General features: G+C 38.5%; 1 protein-coding gene across 4 annotated transcripts in view; it reads left to right on the top strand.

Annotated features, from left to right (window-relative positions):
* The window catches only part of GRM1 (glutamate metabotropic receptor 1), a 411,742-nt gene that overhangs the window by 366,812 nt on the left and 25,123 nt on the right, over nt 1–19,807 (top strand). For all 4 annotated transcript variants that reach the window (XM_082405449.1, XM_082405450.1, XM_082405451.1 and 1 more), the window contains one exon: nt 1,254–2,184. In XM_082405449.1, coding sequence (XP_082261575.1) covers nt 1,254–2,184 — 931 coding nt within the window. The remainder of the gene's footprint in view (nt 1–1,253; nt 2,185–19,807) is intronic.

Raw genomic sequence — 19,807 nt, 5'->3', positions numbered from 1 at the left:
TTAAAACAGGTTCTGGTGGTTCCTCACTCTCATAGCTACAGAACAATGAGTCTCTTCCTAAATTTATGGAAATACATATTTTTATTCTCACAATTTGGGAAATATGGCCCAGACCAATCACAAAATTCTGTGAAGGGGTTGTTGCCAGGACTTGACAAATGTTTTTCTCTCTGTGAAATACAAAAGAGACTTTAGGGCTTCCCTGGTGGCGCAGTGGTTGAGAATCCGCCTGCCAATGCAGGGGACACGGGTTCGAGCCCTGGTCTGGGAAGATCCCACATGCCGCGGAGCAACTGGGCCCGTGAGCCACAACTACTGAGCCTGCGCGTCTGGAGCCTGTGCTCTGCAACGGGAGAGGCTGCGACAGTGAGAGGCCCGCGCACCGCGATGAAGAGTGGCCCCCACTTGCTGCACCTAGAGAAAGCCCTCGTACAGAAATGAAGACCCAACACAGCCAAAAATAAATAAATAATAATTAAAAAAAAAAAAAAAAAGAGACTTTATTCTGGAAGGAAAAGATAAGCCAGGCATTTAGGAACACAGCGCTGTCTCTCCTTTCAAGAGATGGGTGAGGGGAGATTTCATTCTTCTTTAGTATGTCTATTAGAGGTTGATAACTCAAAGGCCCTCAGATGCCACGTTCATAACTAAAGAGGTGAGACTTAGAGTGAGTAATAGTATATGTGGTAAATAGGAGAATGCAGACTCTTCTAAAGAATTCAAATGAAATTTATGTTTAAAAAGTTTGCTGGCTGGCCAAAAAAAAAAAAAAAGAAAGAATAGAAAAGAAAGAAAATGCTTGTCTATGAGCTGGACTTGCCTCTGGACAATAGCTGCATAAAAATAAAAATTTTGTTAGTTTATTTCTTACGAACTTATTCTATTACACTGTGACCATTTAACCTTCAATGGAAACACAGTTTGGTTTCCTTCTTTTTCTTTCATTTTCTGAAAGTGTAGAACCAAGTTCCATCCACGGAGCAGCATCCGTTTATAACACTGGAAGCAAAGATTATATTTATAGGCTTAAGTATGTCACATTAGGCTTGTAGTGAGATTAGGTTTGGGAACATGATTGTCCAGAGAAGACAATGGTGTATGTCTATTTGTGTGATAAAGAGGCATTTTTTAAAAAATTAAAATAGCATAAATCATGGAAGATGCGAATATAGCTGTGCCTCTGGTAACTAGTAAGCACTATTATTGATCAGCAAAATCTTAGATTCATTTTAAAACTATTTTTCTCATCACAGGCTGTGAACCCATTCCCGTCCGCTATCTGGAGTGGAGCAACATAGAATCCATCATAGCCATTGCCTTTTCCTGCCTGGGCATCCTTGTTACCTTGTTTGTTACCCTTATCTTCGTGCTGTACCGGGATACACCAGTGGTCAAATCCTCCAGTCGGGAGCTCTGCTATATTATTCTAGCTGGAATCTTCCTCGGTTATGTGTGCCCTTTCACTCTCATTGCCAAACCTACTACCACATCCTGCTACCTCCAGCGCCTCCTGGTCGGCCTCTCCTCTGCCATGTGCTACTCTGCTTTAGTGACCAAAACCAATCGCATTGCACGCATCCTGGCTGGCAGCAAGAAGAAGATCTGCACCCGCAAGCCCAGGTTTATGAGTGCCTGGGCCCAGGTGATCATTGCCTCAATTCTAATTAGTGTGCAGCTAACTTTGGTGGTAACCCTGATCATCATGGAGCCCCCCATGCCCATTCTGTCCTACCCAAGCATCAAAGAAGTCTACCTTATCTGCAATACCAGCAACTTGGGTGTGGTGGCCCCTTTGGGCTACAACGGACTCCTCATCATGAGCTGTACCTACTATGCCTTCAAGACCCGCAATGTGCCCGCCAACTTCAATGAGGCCAAATATATCGCCTTCACCATGTACACCACCTGCATCATTTGGCTGGCTTTTGTGCCCATTTACTTTGGGAGCAACTACAAGATCATTACTACCTGCTTTGCAGTGAGCCTCAGTGTAACGGTGGCCCTGGGGTGCATGTTCACTCCCAAGATGTACATCATCATTGCCAAGCCCGAGAGGAATGTACGCAGTGCCTTCACCACCTCGGATGTAGTCCGCATGCACGTGGGCGATGGCAAGTTGCCCTGCCGCTCCAACACTTTCCTCAACATCTTCCGAAGAAAGAAACCAGGGGCAGGGAATGCCAAGTGAGTTATCTGACCCGGGTTTGCCTCCCCCCACCCCTCTCTCTCTTCTATTTTCTTCTATTTGACTAAATCATGTTCTTCCATTTCCCCACTGTTTTTCCTGTCCTTTCTTAATCTTTTCTTTTTTTCAAATCTCACATTCTGTTGCAGTAAGAATGTAGTACTAAAGGTCTTCGTTGTTTTCATTTCTTTGAAAGAGCAAGGAACGTGAAGCAACAACCAGCTGAGCATATATTTATTCTTACCTGCAATCTGCAGATTCTGTTGTGTCCCTAACGTTTTCCTTTTGCATGGGTCATCCTTCTGTGGAACATCAGTACATCTCCGGGGTCTGGTCAGAGATGCAATCTCTAGTTCTAATTTCTAGTTTAGATCATGGTTGAGATAGTTTCTGGTTTATTTTTCTTACTTTGGAGCCACACCGTTACTCATCTGGGATGGAGAGGAAGGAAATTAGGCACCTGGGGAAGTTTGACTATTTCAAAATTTGAGTGCAGCTGAGCACCAAGTATGTCCTGAAATAAGTTCCCTTAAGCAACTGTCTGACCGTGCCCCTCTTATTTATTGAACTTTAATGTGTACTGTAAACTTCCATAATGCTACACATTAATTGACCTATCTCTACTACAAGGTTATAACCAGAATGGTTTCCTAGCCATAAAGTACCAAATGAAATAAGGAACCAGATAAAGGTGAAGAGCCCCAAACTTGAGAGTCGGCATGAACATCAAAGTCCAGATTATTTCTATTTTGGTAATTCTTCTGAGTAGTTTATGTAATACACAGATTCCTATCTTTTTCCTGACTCTATTTTGCAAAGAAGCATATGCTAAAATTTGCATGTGTCATCTCTTTCTGAGACCCATGAAAACAGATTTCATGTCACATTTACAACTTTTAAAATAACATGGATGCTTGAAGTTCTAGTGGTAGTTGAATTATCCAAAAATTAAACGATTTTCCCCATTAGCAGTATTAATTTCACTTTTTGAAACAACCCTTTGAAAGTGAAGAATTTTAATAGTAATAATTATAACATATACATTGTTTTAGAACTATTCTGTGCACCTGAACATGTCAGCAAGGTAAGGGGAGGGGAATGGGTGTTGTTTTCCCCAATTTTGTAGGTGAGGACACCAAGCCACTGTGAATTTGTGTGACTCTTAAGTAAATTCCACTTAGTTAGCCATTCTTTGCCTAAGTCTAAACTGGCATGACATTTCTCATTTTCACATATGTCAAAAAATCTACATGCCTTAAACTTCTGGGTTTTTTATCTTTACTGGTCAAGCAGCACCATGGGCATCTTTTACAAAAATCATATAAGGCTTGAGTATCAGATGAGGGAGTCTACGGGAAAATATATTTTTGAAGTCCATCAAGTTTGGTTATTATTTCAAATAAAGACATCCTTAAATTTTTTCAGTGTTAAGGATGAAGCCAAAAATTTACACCTACTTCTTGCAGTATCGATTTCAAGTTCTTCATGAGATGCTGATTATAAAAGTTGCTTAGCCAGTTTTTTTCCCTTGCCCTGATTTTTCATTCCTGCCAACATCCTCTCAGTTCTAGTGAGCATGAAAGCAAAACAACAGTGCCATGAAATGAGGAAAACAATTAGACCATAGCCACAGAGTCCAGATGTACAATGGCATCATGACAATTACCATTAAGAGGGAAGGAATGAGAGGAAACAAAATGAAAAGAAGGGAGAAAACACTCTTTAAACTGGAATGTTTGTAGAGATTAAGATTTCCTTTATCACTTCCCGTATGGCTTTATGAGGGTTCCATTCCAACATCCATCATTACCCAGAGCCATGTTTTCTAACTGCCTTTATTATGGTTCTTCAGAAACTTTCATATGATTTTTGGTCATGAGTCATTTCTGAAAGCTGTTATTATAACCATTTAATGGAAAGAGAGAATCTATGTGATCAAGATATCTTTTGGTACTCAGGATTATGCGTTTTTGAAAGCTGTCTCCGGGATTCTATGTACAGACAGATATGAGCACCTGTCCAAGAGAGAGGTGACTAATCATTAGTACACATTGCTTGGCTGCTGGGATAAAATGAAGTTAGCTTACCACTTCTATAGTAGCCAGGCACTGTGTTTATTCTGACTACCTTCTCACACCTGGAAATTTCCTTAGAAGTTGAGAATATTCCCTTCATTATTATGAATTTAGAAATTAATTTCATTTAGAATCACGCTTTTGAGAGAAAAAGCATCTTGGTCTAAACTGGATTGGTTGTCTAGGAAGCGCTGCTTTCACCAGTTAATGCATTGCTCAACTATTAGCTGTAGTTTATCAAGCACTATCAGATTATTACAGTAAGGAATAATACTTCTAATTAGTAATTCTAACATGCAGCTTTCTTTGTACAATTGGTAGCTTCTCCAAAGTGTACCATACAGCTGAGCTGATCCACAGAGGGTATTTGAGGCTAAAGTTCTATGGAAAACAACCATTTATTTACTCATTTTTCTCCTTTACTCTGCCATTGCTTCTCTTGTAACTCTCTATGAGATTGTACTTTTGAAATATAAAAATAATCCCAGCACCTCTGTCTTTACCGTTTAATTGCTGTTTTATGATTTCCTGATCTGTCTCCAAAGTTACAAAAACCACAAACAATCTAATATTTTCCACAGCAACAAAAATCCAGCAGAGTTTTGCCAACTGAAGCAAGGGGCTGAAAACTCTGGGGAACATATCACCCAATGAGTTTATTACCATTCTGGATGTGTAATCTCTACATTTATGGTGCACTGTGGGTGTTCGGCAGTCTGCATATGTAGCTATAAACACAGAACAGATGCTGTAATGAAGAGCTTCCAACTGATCTCTTTGATATTATTCTGAGGAGTTGCAAGTCCAACTATATTCTCATACCAGGCTGTTTCTGAGATATAGGAGAAGGATGATGTTGTGTGTCTGCTTTTGCAAAGTTTACTTCAATTTGTTATTTTGTTCACAGCCAGATATCTGACACAACCAAAGGTTTGGGCGCTTGCATTTATATTTTCTGAAATATAATTTAGGAGGATTTTAATCAATAAATTGGGTGTTTGGATTACTTGAATTACTTATAGTTAGAAATCCTATTAGGCATAATCCTGCCCTGGAAGATCAACTGAATTACAAAATTACAATACCTTTGACATTGCTAATATCTTTAGCTGTTAATGTATTTGCATGGGAAACTCTTCAGACCTAAATTAATATAAAGATAGTGGGAAGGGCTTCCCTGGTGGCACAGTGGTTGAGAATCTGCCTGCCAATGCAGGGGACACGGGTTCGAGCCCTGGTCTGGGAAGATCCCACATGCCCCGGAGCAACTGGGCCCGTGAGCCACAATTACTGAGCCTGTGCATCTGGAGCCTGTGCTCCGCAACAAGAGAGGCCACGATAATGAGAGGCCTGCGCACCGCGATGAAGAGTGGCCCCCGCTCGCCACAACTGGAAAAGGCCCTCACGCAGAAACGAAGACCCAACACAGCCAAAAATAAATAAATAAATAAATAAATTTATTAAAAAAAAGAAAAAGATAGTGGGAAAAATTCTCTTTCTTGGCAGTAGAAGAAACATAGAAATCCATAGACATTCATAAGTAAGCAAGTTATTTTGATCCAAGTTACTTATCACTTACCTTTAAAGCAAAATGAGTTAACATTATGCAACTAAAAAATTAAGATATTATGTAAATGACATGCTTTCTTTAAAAAAAAAAAGTTATATCAATGGCTAAAAGTCAAACTAACACTTCTAGTCATTTTTTTGATAAATAACTCAACGAGTGCCAATCAATGTGAGGGCGCATAGAGCTGAAATGTGACAGTACACGCCTATGACTTTTTGGGTGCATAATTGCAGGCAAAACTAAAAACAATTACAATCACCAAAAAAAGGCATTAAATTGATGCAAGGAAGTAATTTTAAAATATAGGTTTCTAAGTAAATAGTGTATGAGTATGTTCTTGCGACTGTTTCTGAAGCATTTGTATATATGTTTTTTTTTCTTTTAACATCTTTTTTTTTTTTTTTTTTTGGCTGTGTTGGGTCTTCGTTTCTGTGCGAGGGCTTTCCCTAGCTGCGACAAGCAGGGGCCACTCTTCATCGCGGTGCGCGGGCCTCTCACTATTGCGGCCTCTCTTGTTGCGGAGCACAGGCTCCAGACGTGCAGGCTCAGTAGTTGTGGCTCACAGGCCCAGTTGCTCCGCAGCATGTGGGATCTTCCCAGACCAGGGCAGGAACCCGTGTCCCCTGCATTAGCAGGCAGACTCTCAACCACTGCACCACCAGGGAAGCCCCTATTCCTAGGTATTTTATTCTTTTTGTTTCAACGGTAAATGGGAGTGTTTCCTTAATTTCTCTTTCAGATTTTTCATCATTAGTGTATAGGAATGCAAGAGATTTCTGTGCATTAATTTTGTATCCTGCAACTTTACCAAATTCATTGATTAGCTCTAGTAGTTTTCTGGTGACGTCTTTAGGATTCTCTATGTATAGCATCATGTCATCTGCAAACAGTGACAGTTTTACTTCTTCTTTTCCAATTTGTATTCCTTTTATTTCTTTTTCTTCTCTGATTGCCATCACTAGGACTTCCAAAACTATGCTGAATAATAGTGGTGAGAGTGGACATCTTTGTCTTGTTCCTGATCTTAGAGGAAATGCTTTCAGTTTTTCACCATTGAGAATGATGATTGCTGTCGGTTTGTCATATATGGCCTTTATTATGTTGAGGTAGGTTCCCTCTATGCCCACTTTCTGGAGACTTTTTATCATAAATCGGTGTTGAATTTCGACAAAAGCTTTTTCTGCATCTATTGAGATGATCATATGGTTTTTATTCTTCAATTTGTTAATATGGTGTATTGCAGTTATTGATTTGCATATATTGAAGAATCCTTTCATCCCTGGGATAAATCCCACTTGATCATGGTGTATGATCCTTTTAATGTGTTGTTGGATTCTGTTTGCTAGTATTTTGTTGAGGATTTTTGCATCTATATTCATCAGTGATATTGGTCCGTAATTTTCTTTTTTTGTAATATCTTTGTCTGGTTTTGGTATCAGGGTGATGGTGGCCTCATAGAATGAGTGTGGGAGTGTTATTTCCTCTGCAATTTTTTGGAAGAGTTTGAGAAGGATGGGTGTTAGCCCTTCTCTAAATGTGCGATAGAATTCACCTGTGAAGCCATCTGGTCCTGGGCTTTTGTTTCTTGGAAAATTTTTAATCATAGTTTCAATTTCTTTACTTGTGATTGGTCTGTTCATATTTTCTATTTCTTCCTGGTTTGTCTTGGAAGGTTATACCTTTCTAAGAATTGTCCTTTTCTTCCAGGTTGTCCATTTTATTGGCACAGAGTTGCTTGTAGTAGTCTTTTAGGATGCTTTTTATTTCTGTGGTGTCTGTTGTAACTTCTCCTTTTTCATTTCTAATTTTATTGATTTGAGTCCTCTCCCTCTTTTTCTTGGTGAGTCTGGCTAATGGCTTGTCAATTTTATTTATCTTCTCAAGGAACCAGCTTTTAGTTTTATTGAACTTTGCTATTGTTTTCTTTGTTTCTATTTCATTTATTTCTGCTCTGATCTTTATTATTTCTTTCCTTCTACTAACTTTAGGTTTTGTCTGTTCTTCGTTCTCTAGTTCGTTTAGGTGTAAGGTAGATTGTTTGAGATTTTTCTTGTTTCTTGAGGTAGGCCTGTATTGCTATAATCTTCCCACTTAGAACTGCTTTTGCTGCATCCCATAGGTTTTGGATTGTCGTGTTTTTATTGTCATTTGTCTCTAGGTATTTTTTTATTTCCTCTTTGATTCCTTCAGTGATCTCTTGGTTATTTAGTAATGTATTGTTTAGCCTCCATGTGTTTGTGTTTTTTACGTTATTTCCCTGTAATTGATATCTAATCTCATGGCATTGTGTTCAGAAAAGGTGTTTGATATGATTTCAATTTTCTTAAATTTACTGAGGCTTGATATGTGACCCAAGATGTAATCTATCTTGGAGAATGTTCCGTGTGCACTTGAGAAGAAAGTGTAATCTGCTGTTTTTGGATGGAATGTCCTATAAATCTATCTGGTCTATTGTGTCATTTAAAGGTTGTGTTTCCTTATTAATTTTCTGTTTGGATGATCTGTCCATTGGTGTAAGTGATGTGTTAAATTCCCCCACTATTATTATGTTACTGTCTATTTCCCCTTTTATAGCTGTTAGCAGTTGCCTTATTTATTGAGGTGCTCCTATGTTGGGTGCATATATATTTATAATTGTTATATCTTCTTCTTGGATTGATCCCTTGATCATTATGTATTGTCCTTCCTTGTCTCTTGTAACATTCTTTATTTTAAAGTCTATTTTATCTGATATGAGTATTGCTACTCCAGCTTTCTTTTGATTTCCATTTGCATGGAATATCTTTTTCCATCCCCTCACTTTCAGTCTGTATGTGTCCCTAGGTCTGAAGTGGGTGTCTTGTAGACTGCATATATATGGGTCTTGTTTTTGTATCCATTCAGTGAGCCTGTGTGTTTTGGTTAGAGCATTAATCCATTCACGTTTAATGTAATTATCGATATGTATGTTCCTGTTACCATTTTCTTAATTGTTATGGGTTTGTTTTTGTAGGTCCTTTTCTTCTCTTGTGTTTCCCACTTAGAGAAGTTCCTTTATCATTTGCTGTAGAGTTGATTTGGTGGTGCTGAATTCTCCTACCATTGCTTGTCTATAAAGCTTTTGATTTCTCCATCGAATCTGAATGAGATCCTTGTCAGGTAGAGTAATCTTGGTTGTATGTTCTTCCCTTTCATCACTTTAAATATATCATGCCACTCCCTTCTGCCTTGTAGAGTTTCTGCTGAGAAATCAGCTGTTAACCTTATGGGAGTTCCCTTGTATGTTATTTGTTGTTTTTCCCTTGTTGCCTTCAGTAATTTTTCTTTGTATTTAATTTTTGTTTGATTAATATGTGTCTTAGTGTGTTTCTCCTTGGGTTTATCCTGCCTGGGACTCTCTGCGCTTCCTGGACTTGGGTGGCTATTTCCTTTCCCATGTTAAGGAAGTTTTCGACTATAATCTCTTCAAATATTTTCTCCGGTTCTTTCTCTCTCTCTTTTCCTTCTGGGACCCCTATAATACGAATGTTGTGTTTAATGTTGTCCCAGAGGTCTCTTAGGCTGTCTTCATTTCATTCTTTTTTCTTTATTCTGTTCTGCGGCAGTGAATTCCACCATTCTGTCTTCCAGGTCACCTATCCATTCTTCTGCCTCAGTTATTCTGCTATTGATTCCTTCTAGTGTATTTTTCATTTCAATTATTGTATTGTTCATCTCTGTTTGTTTGTTATTTAATTCTTCTAGGTGTTTGTTCTCTAATTCTTCTAGATCTTTGTTAAACATTTCTTGCATCTTCTCAATGTTTGCCTCCATTCTTTTTCCAAGGTCCTGGATCATCTTCACTATCATTATTCTGAATGCTTTTTCTGGAAGGTTGTCTATCTCTACTTCATTTATTTGTTTTTCTGGGGTTTTATCTTCTTCCTCCATTTGGTACATAGCACTCTGCCTTTTCATCTTGTCTATTTTTCTGTGAATGTGGTTTTTGTTCCACAGGCTGCAGGATTGTAGGTCTTCTTGCTTCTGTATATATGTTTTTAATGAAGGCAAAAGCTAAGTGAAATACTAAATGAAATGATGCTTTGACGACATTTTCCTCTGGGTCTGCTAGAAACTTTGTGTGTGTGTGTGTGTGTGTGTGTGTACAGAAAAGGTAAATAAGCCTACAACACTAGTGCTTATGCCCTGGGTAAGCCTCTTCATTTGTCTTTCCTCCTTTGATTAGGAAAGGAAACATGACAGTGAGCCAACAGACATCACAATCAAATAGAGATAACATGTTCTCTTTCATACAAAGAATTCATTCACTCTTCTAGCTTGTAAATGAGAAAATCTGTCATTTTGAAATTATTTTACCTTTAATCATACAATAAAAGGCTTTAAAAGTTATTATAATTCTTCACTTGATTTTATAGTAAATATCAGAAGATTTTATTGAAGTACTTGTCGTAGAATTTCACACCTGAGAGTAATACTTATGGTGGATCTACTGTTTATTCATTCACTTCTTTAATCAATGATTGTTTCAACAGTAACATATGCTTCATAAAAGCATGTACGTACTTGATATGGTGCTAGATAATATTTAGGATAAAAAAGATATAAGAGGTAGTTACAGAATGCACCAATCTTGCAAAATAGTAAGGGAGACACTCAAAAATAGAACTAAATATACTGGGTTAACTGCCATAATAGAGGAGCAATATAGCATTTTATGTGTCCAGGGAAGAAAGAGATTCATTCAGTCCATCTAAATGGAGTGGTATCTGTGGAAGGATGGGGAAAGACTTATTAATAAAATTATAAAAGTGGCATTTAATCTTAACCTTATGTTTTTCAACAGGAGAAACTGTGCTATGGTGAGACCATTTCACATGTAGAAAATAACATAAATGAAGATTTAGAATTGTTAATGCACTTTTGGGCTAAAACATGGAATCTCTTATGAGTGAAGTACATGGAGAGGTGTAGTGGTGGGTAAATTTTAAATGCAGAAAGAGGACAGATTATAGATAATGATCAATGTTCTAAGAAGAAATTTGGATACTTTTTATATAAACCGCAAGATGTATTAATGACTTTTGTGAAGTTTTATGTTCATGTGTAAGCTTTATGGGAAGAGATTGACTATAGAAAGACTAGTTAACAGAGTGCTACAAAAATCCAAGTGACAGGTTGAAAATAAAAGGCTTAAACTTGAGCAGCGAAATAAAAGTCAAATCCCAGGCATGCATAGGAAAACGTTTTCTGAGCTTGATTCATTAGAACTGGAATACTGATTCTGGGCGGGGGGGGGGAAGAAAGAAATGAACAATAGAATACAACTCTCTTGATTTGAGCCTGAGTAACTGGAAAAATACAACTACCATAAAAACTGATAGGGAATACTCCTGTATTCTCCTGTCAGAATGAATAGGACTGGGGAAATGTTGATAAGTTGGGTTTCAGACTTATCAACTGAAAATCCAGTAAAGGCATTCAAATAGAGGCATCCATAAAGTATTGAAAATTTTAAGTCAGAAGCTTAAGAGAAAGGTCTGAGCCAGAGCTCTAGATTTGAGGCTTAATTGTCAGAATGTTTACAGTGGCCAAAAGAGTGATTAAGACATGAGAAAAGAAGAAAGTAGGAGGAAGAACATTAGGGAACATTTACATTTAAGAGATAAGATAAATAAGGAAAACCTGAAAGCAATAAACAACACAGAATAAAAAAGGGGAGAAACAGAGGGATCACAGTATCAAGGAAACCAAGGAGACTCGTTCAGTCAGCTCTGTTGCCATAGTAAAATCCCACAGACTGGGGGCTTAAAAGACAGACATTTATCTTCTCACAGTTCTGGAGGCTGGAAGTCCAAGATCAGGGTGCCAGCGTGGTTGAGTCCTGGTAAGACCTCTCCCATTGGGTTGCAGACAGCTGCCTTCTGGCTGTGTGCTCACATAACCAATTTTCTGTGCAAGTGTGCAGGCAGAAAGAGAGGAGAAGGGGAGAGGAAGGAGAGTGAGCTGTCTGGTGTCTCTTCTTATAAGAGTAATAATGAGGATCCCGTTCTCATGACTTCATCTAACCCTAAATACCTCCCAAAGGCCCCACCTCCTAATACCATCACGTTGGGGAGTTAAGATGTCAACATATGAATTTGAGGGGACACAACCATTCAGTCTATAACAGACTGTTCCAAGAAGATAGAACTTGGGATCCTTGGGATCCCCAAGGATGGAGACTCTATGGTTATCCTTGACTCGTTTCAATGGTGTGATGTGAGTAGAATTTTTATAGCTGTAAGTTGAGGAGTTTGTCATTAAAAGAATTAAGAATTTTCGACAGTATCTAAGGAAGCCAAGGGAAGAGGGAGAAGTGGTATAATAGAGGAGAAATTTAAGCTTGTTTGTAGTATCTGAGAAAGAAGCTGACAGAGAAAGAGAAATTGAAAATATAAACTAGAGGTCATACAGGTTATGCTGGGCAGTCTGACCCAGAGCTGTGCCATTGCAATAGAGCCATTGGACATCAATTGACAAGTGTCATAATGAAGCACCAATTTTGAAGAATATGTTGGTTGTGGTTGATGCTGGTTCTCACTTCACTACATGTGTGTTGCTTGTCATTAAAAAAAAAAAAAGATGGAAAAATTAAGCTGGAAACTTAGATGAATTTTAAGTAAAATCCTAAAATACAACTCTTACTACTGATTTTATCAAATCTCTGGGCTTACAAGCATTGATTGTAAGATTTGAAATGGGACAAATGAGGGAAAGCTGGAAAGTAAGGTATGCTGTCCTGGCAATATGGGTGGAGTTGGAGGAGTCACAGCTCCTAAGTACAGGTTGTTTGTAGAAGAAGGGTGTTGTGTGTTCAGAGCCAGACTCAGTTGAGAATGAAACAGTTACCTTCATTCAGCTGTGATTGGAAGGGGCTAGAAATCCAAATCCTTGACTCTCTTCCTGACAGCCAGTCATAATGCCTGAGCCTGCCAGTGTGAGGGTATTTTGTTTGGGGTAAAACCTTATGCCCCCTGAAAAAACAAGATGAAATGCCTTTACTCTCTGAAATATGTAACACTATGACCTAAAAGCACATTAGCCATAATTTAGAATGAAAACAGATAAGTAAATAAGTTGTGTGTTGAGGAGTTGCCGTGGTGAGAGACCACCTTCAGAAGACATGGACTTAAGTACAGGAGGAGAGATGAATGACATGAGGATAGGGAGGTGGGGACACAAATTTACAGTCACCATTATTTCCTTGTTTTTTCCCTCTTGTGAATAATATACTCATTCTACAAATAACACAGAGATAGCTACTTTTAATACTCATATTTTATGTTTTCAAGTTATACACTGAGACCATGGGGCACAGATTTTGCTACAGCTTCAAAGAGAATATATTCCTTTTGAATATAGGCCACCTTTTATATTTCTTTCAAATTCAAATGAACTTGCATGACATACATATTCAGGTTCTCACACTTAGTGTTTTATTCTCCTATATTTATAATGTGTAGCTTCTGAACTGAATTCAAAAATATTCCAGATGAATATCCATAATGACCCAAAGTAGGTACACATAACACCATTGTGTAAATAAAGAAACTAAGGCTTGGAAAGTTCAAGGCCATTTTTATAAGAGGAAGAAATGGGACTAAAATCATTGTTTTCTGGATAAAATCATTTGTTTTTATCACTTTAACTAAAATATAATTTTCATCACCTTTATGTTTGTTACCTCAATAATGTATTCATTCATTCATGTATTCAATAAAATGAATAAGACATGGAGTCTGCCCTTAAAAAGGTCATAGTTTATTGGTATAACACATCATTACAATAAAATCCAGTGAGTGAAATAATAGAAAATGGTATAATGTGGTGATTCAGGTGAGTGGGTAAATTTAGAGTCAGAAGTTTATTGAGCCTGGGTTTGTTATTTTTGCAAGATCCCACTCTACGTAACAGATACTCTTTTTATCCTGGTCCTACTGTATGTAACAATCACCTGTTAGATGAAAGAAACTATCAGAGGAGACACTGGAGGCCTGCAGGCTAAACATGACCATGGATGTTCTCAGATCATAAGAACAAAGCTTATACATTCGTTAATTAAAACTCTCTGGCTTCAAGTTCTAGAAGCCAACCTAAGCTAACCTAAGCATATTTATTTTCCCTTTGTGTAAGTAAATGGGAAAATTTATAGAGTATAGCGCAGTGCCTAGCATATAGTAAAATTTCACTAGCTGTTAGCTAGTGACATTAAAATTATGAAAATAGGGGAGGAGGTATGAACGTTCATATACTAGCATAAAACTCTGCATTACACCTTCATGTAATGACAGTTGTAAAAACTGGGTATACGCATCATTACTCTCAACTTGTGATATCCACGCTGTGTAGAATGGTGGAGCTGTGTGTCTGCGGAAAGCCCCGGCGCGCGACGTTACTGTGTGAGAGGTATGAGAAGAAGCACACCCTGTCTGACATGACTTGGCAGCCTGTCCGTGCTTGGCCACAGCTAAAGAAAGATGAGATCGTTTGCATGCCATCTGTTAGCCTTAGAGTCCAGTGTAAAGTGCTACCTACTCAAAAGGGAAGCAGGCCATGTGAGCAACACGTTCATAAAGCAGGTTCAAGAGCAAAAATATTAGCAGCCTGCACAATGAAGAAACAGAAAAAAGTACCAGTGGATTTGGAAGCTTCATATCATGAGAACGGTGCCTATAGGCTCATTAATTAGAACTCTTCCACTGCAAGTTATAAAAGCCAGGTGAAGCTAGCCTAAGCAAAAGGCAGTGGGATATTTAATAGAAAAAATATAAGGAATAATTTCAGATATCTTATAGTAACAAGATTTGGAACGTTTCTGGGCCACAAGGGGGACCGGGCTTCTGAGGAAAATGGTTCCAGGCATCTATGTCATCTTCTGGCTCCCTGCACGCCTCCTTCTTCTCCTCATACATCTGCTTTCTCCATTTCTTGGGCCCTCATGGTCAGTCCGAGGACAGCCATCCCAGTGCTCCTGAGTTTACATGCTATCGGTCCAGTTACCAAAGAGACAGCTTCAATTCCCTCAACCCACGTGGTTCTACATAACACAGACAGACACTGATTACCTCAGCCTGACTCAGGTGTCTATCCCAGGTCAAGGAGATGACGGACAAAGATGATGTGAAGTCACAGAGTATAAAATTATCTTGCAGGGGCCCATCACTCCCGTCCTCCATGGGTAAGATCAGGGAGGCAGTTCTCAGAGAAGGGGTATGACTATGACGTGAGCAGAAGCCCTGCAAGTGTCTCCACCAGAGTAATTCCAACTACCACCCATTCTTTCTTCTTTGGCATCTGAATAAGTAACTTCTAAGCACCAGCATTTTATATTTAGAAACGTTGATGAAAAGAAACTTCAAAACCTGCAGGTGGTAACCAGCCAGCCAAGTGATCACCTATCTATGCAAAATGTGAGTGACTGCTACAAACTCCAGCAGATATACCAATGGAGGGACGAGAAAATGCATCACGCTGACACAGCGTTTGTTATGAAGGTGTGAGGTGTAGAGTCAAACAAATTTAAAAACTGGGCCTTGTCTTTGCTACCTTATAGAGAATCCTGGCTGTAAAATACTTCTAAGTCACCTCAAGATGAACAAAGAGGAGGGGAAAAGGTGTTTTGTTTTGTTTTTGAAGAAATATGGATCGTTAGGACATTGTCTTCTGAATGAATTAAAAGACATCATAAATTATAGGCCAACATTAAAATATTACTTATTGTTAACATTGGTCAATAGAATAGAAGAGGAAAATCACAAATATTTAATCCAGTTAACCCAAAAATGTGTCTATAATTTTATTTTATTTCGAAGGGGTAAGGGAAATCTCTTCTAACTGAAGGCAACTTAACAATACCCTCTATGCAGATTATCTTCCAGATGAATGACGAGTCTGCTGCTAATGAAATTAGGCAAAGTCCCTGGTGATGCTGCTAAAGATATTGAAAAACAACTGCTTAGGAGAAATCAATAAAGATAGAAAATACTTTCCTTTCCCTGATTTTTCAGTTATAAAAATACATACTGTTAGCTTGTTTCTAGTAAATGCTCTCAAACACTGTGGGAATTAATGTCATTTTTCACTTGATTAAACTTTGCACTGCTTATGTTATTTGGCTTAGGTGGATGTGGGATAGGGGAGTAGGAAAAGTGTTAACAAAGAAAAAGGAATGAAGACTTACATGAGCAAAGTAGAATAAAAGAAGTTACGATAATGGGGCAGCTGGGGGAGGGGTGAGGGAGTAGGAAGGATGGCTGTAGATCCGTCACCAGGCAGCTCTGTGACTTTAGCCACTGATTCCGTCAGTGTCTGATTGTAAGAGAGAGAATTGCAAGCAATTTTAGTAAGATTTTGTTTAGCTCCAACTGTTTAAAGTCAGAAGTTATTCTAGGGCCGATCCTAGTATAAAGTCTCTTTTGCTCTCATGGTTAGAATGAGCTCAAGGCCTGATGCACCCCTTTTTACATTGGGAAGAGAAGCACTGATGGCTAATTGATTCAAGCACCTACATGTGCTGGCCATTGAGACACGGGCAGGGAATACAGTGGGGAGCAAAACAGATCCAGCCCCTGCCTTCGTGGAAAATTGGATTCTAGCCAGTAGACCAAACATTGAACATGTAATTACAAGTGTAGTGAATGTTTGTAAGGATAAGTACAAGGTGTTACAGGAGTGTTATGAAGAGGACCTAACCAGTCCCAGTGTGTGGAGACTGGAAATGTTCCCAGGACTAAGTATTATTTAGACTGACTTCTGAAGGGGAAAAGGGGTTAGCTAGGAAAGGAAGGGAGCTAAAGCGGTAGACCAGTCAAACAATCACAGTGTAAAGGCTCTGAGCAAAAAAACCCACTGATGGCTGAAGGACAGGAAGCAATTCCAAGATGCCTGGAAGTGAGAATAAAGGAAAGTGTGATAAGTAGACAGGAAGGGCGGGCTAAGACCAGATCACGCAGGGCCTCCTTACAGACCTCAAGAGTGTGGATCTCATCCTCTGAACAATGGGAGTCACCACAGTCACAAAGCAGGGGCGCACTGTGATTAGTGAGAAACGTGTTTTAGAGCTAATACTCCACCCTCAGTGTGGAGGACACAGGAGAGCAAGAAGGGAGGTGGGGCGCTCTGGGAGGAGGCTGTAGCAGGGTCCAGGTGGGAGACTAGAGTGGCCTGACCTAGGGCTCTGACAACTGGGGAAGAAGATAGTGAACAGAAAGAAACACTTAAAAGATAAAAAGAAAAGTAAAAGTAAGATTGCTCACAAAATTCAGAGTAAATAGAGATGTGCAGTCACCTCAGGGTAGTTTAGCTCCAAAGCCTATAATATATGAACTATTACCAGATCAAATGGACTATCACATCTAAAATGTGGTTGATTTATAAGAGAAGGAGACTGATCAGACACAAAAGCAGAGAAAAGCAAACAAACAAACATTGGAAATGGCCGTAGACCTCTCTGACGCTGAGATGAGTGAAGGGGATGGTGAGTCATGGGCTCTGAAAATTTAGGTACAAATGACAAGGTGATCCCTAAGACTAAAAGGATGAAGTAAGCTATATTGGCTTAATGCCATCAAATGTTTAAGTACTGACATTTTCCACCCTCCACCCCTTCTTCTGATTCCCTGTGAGCAAGTAACTATTCATTATTGGCTTCCCCTATTTATATACATTTTGGTATTCTAAATACTGTACATTATTTCCTACTGCAAATGAAATTGAAATTCTGTTATATAACAACCTCACTATATGAGCTTGTTTAATATAAGTCTCACGCTGGATGATATATTATCCTTATTGGGCAGACAAAATAAGTTGTGCTATGATATTTACCTGGGTGGTGAGTGATGGGAAAAATGACTGCAAGTCTGAGAACCAGATCCTCATCGGTCCCTGGGAAGACGCTTCCTTAGGAATGTGCACTCTGTGTGGTCCATACGATCACACACTGTTTCTCACATTTACCTTTCTACAGACTTCAGTTGCTTTATCTCTAACAGTGGAGATGACAATACTCACATTCTATTTACCATACTCTACCAGCGAATAGTATAGTTGGTAGGTCTTAAGAAGTAGCTTAAAGTAAGTGTTCCATAGACTCCCTACTCTATCTGTTCTCAGCTTTTCTGATCCAGAAATTCATGGACAGCTCATGTATTATCATGTACTACATATATATTACATTTATGCCACAATAAGAATCCTAGTTCCCAAGGAAACAGGTGATAGAATCAGAATATAAGTATATATTTATGTTATTCCACAGTAGCCATAGAAATGTCTAACAATTAATACTACCGCTACCAATTAATCACTGGGAAGAGTTAAAACAAATTGTTTGCATATGCTCTCCTGATCTCCCCATTTTAAAATAGTTTCACTGTATATACATTATGAGCCATCCTTTCACACACCGTGAGACTCATCCATGCTCCCGCATGTACCAATAGTTTATTCTCTTGAATTGCTGAGTAGTGTTACCTTGTATGAATATACTAAAATTTGTTTAATCTATTTCGTTGATGGACATTTGGGCAATTTCCAGCTCTCGATATTACAAATAAAGCTACAATCAACATACACGTACGTCTTTATGGACATAAATTTTCATTTCTTGTGGGTATATGCCTAGCAGTGGAATTACTGGATGATAAGGCAGGTGTATGTTTAACTTATTAGAAACTGCCAAAGAGATTTCCACAGTGATTTTGTCATTTTACACTCCTACCAAGAATGTATGAGATCCATTTTGTGTTGATGGTCTTTTACATGATAGCCATTCTAATGGGTGTGTAGTAGTATTTAATTATAGTTTTAATTTGCATTTTCCTGATGATAATGATCTTGAGATCAGGGATTTTAAGAACCTGAGTCCTCACCGTTTACTTCATTTCTTCATTCTTTAAATGTCTTTTAACTCCTATTTTGATTCCTCAGTGCTATGAGACTACCTAAAACTGCACTGATTTTCAGCAGCTTTCTGCTTAGCTTTGTATCCTGTGCTTTGTGCAGCCTAAAATTTGCAAAAATTTCTAAAGGAAACCCACCAAGTGTTGGTCTCACTTTTCTTGACCTCCTTCTCTTCAGGGTCTTGGCTCCTCAAGTCCTGGCTACCTTGGAAGACTTGAACTCAAATGTTTGTGTCTGTAGCCCTGTAAATATTTGTTTTTCTTGCTTCTTTACCTCTTACTTAAGACCCTCTGCCTGGACTCTCAATCTGCTCTTCTGTATCAAGAATCATCAAATGTCCCAATGAGAAAAATAGTTTGAAGATTATCTACTTACCTCTCTGAAGTTCTCTTCTTTCTGACTTATTGGTCCCTTGGATTCTGGCTGCCATGACAGAATCCCAATATCTTTAAATGGTTTTTAAAAATATTTTGTCTGTTTTTTTCTAGTTGTTCTCAGTGGGAGAGCTGGTTTACCCCAAAGAATTACATCTTAGCTGGACACAGAAGTCCTCTTATCCCAGTTTTAATATCTCCCCTTCCTCTTTCTCAATAGGTTATGATATGACCAAGATTTCTTTTAGGGCTATGGTGACTGTACTTCTAATACTGTGAAAGAAATTCTATGATAATTGCCTATCAGTTTCTTTTCAGGTTTGCTGGGTGGTGACATGGGGATATTAATGCCTCTGCTTAAACAGAAGTGATGGCATAAAATAAATTTTAGTGAAAACATATATCTAATATTAGTGCTTTAGCCAAGAATATTAAAAGCCTCACAAAGTTCTCAAGTGATCTAAGTCTTTTTTTGTTATCATGAATTTTAAGCTTCTTACCAAAGTAATAATTTCTTTTTTCAAAACATCCTGAGGTGAAGACTTTAGTTTTTGGCAAGTTGTTTTCATCATCTCTTTCTCTCCCCCTCTGTGATAAATCAGAGCAAAATAATAAAAAGACTTACTTTGGCAGTTTGGCACCTAAACTTTATCTGGAAACATAGCAGGGTATTTTTTTTTCC

The sequence above is a fragment of the Balaenoptera borealis genome (genome assembly GCF_965194805.1).
Source record: "Balaenoptera borealis genome assembly, chromosome: 9".
NCBI lineage: Eukaryota > Metazoa > Chordata > Mammalia > Artiodactyla > Balaenopteridae > Balaenoptera > Balaenoptera borealis.
Note: the sequence above shows the minus strand (reverse complement) of the source record. Positions and strands in the feature narration are given on the sequence as shown.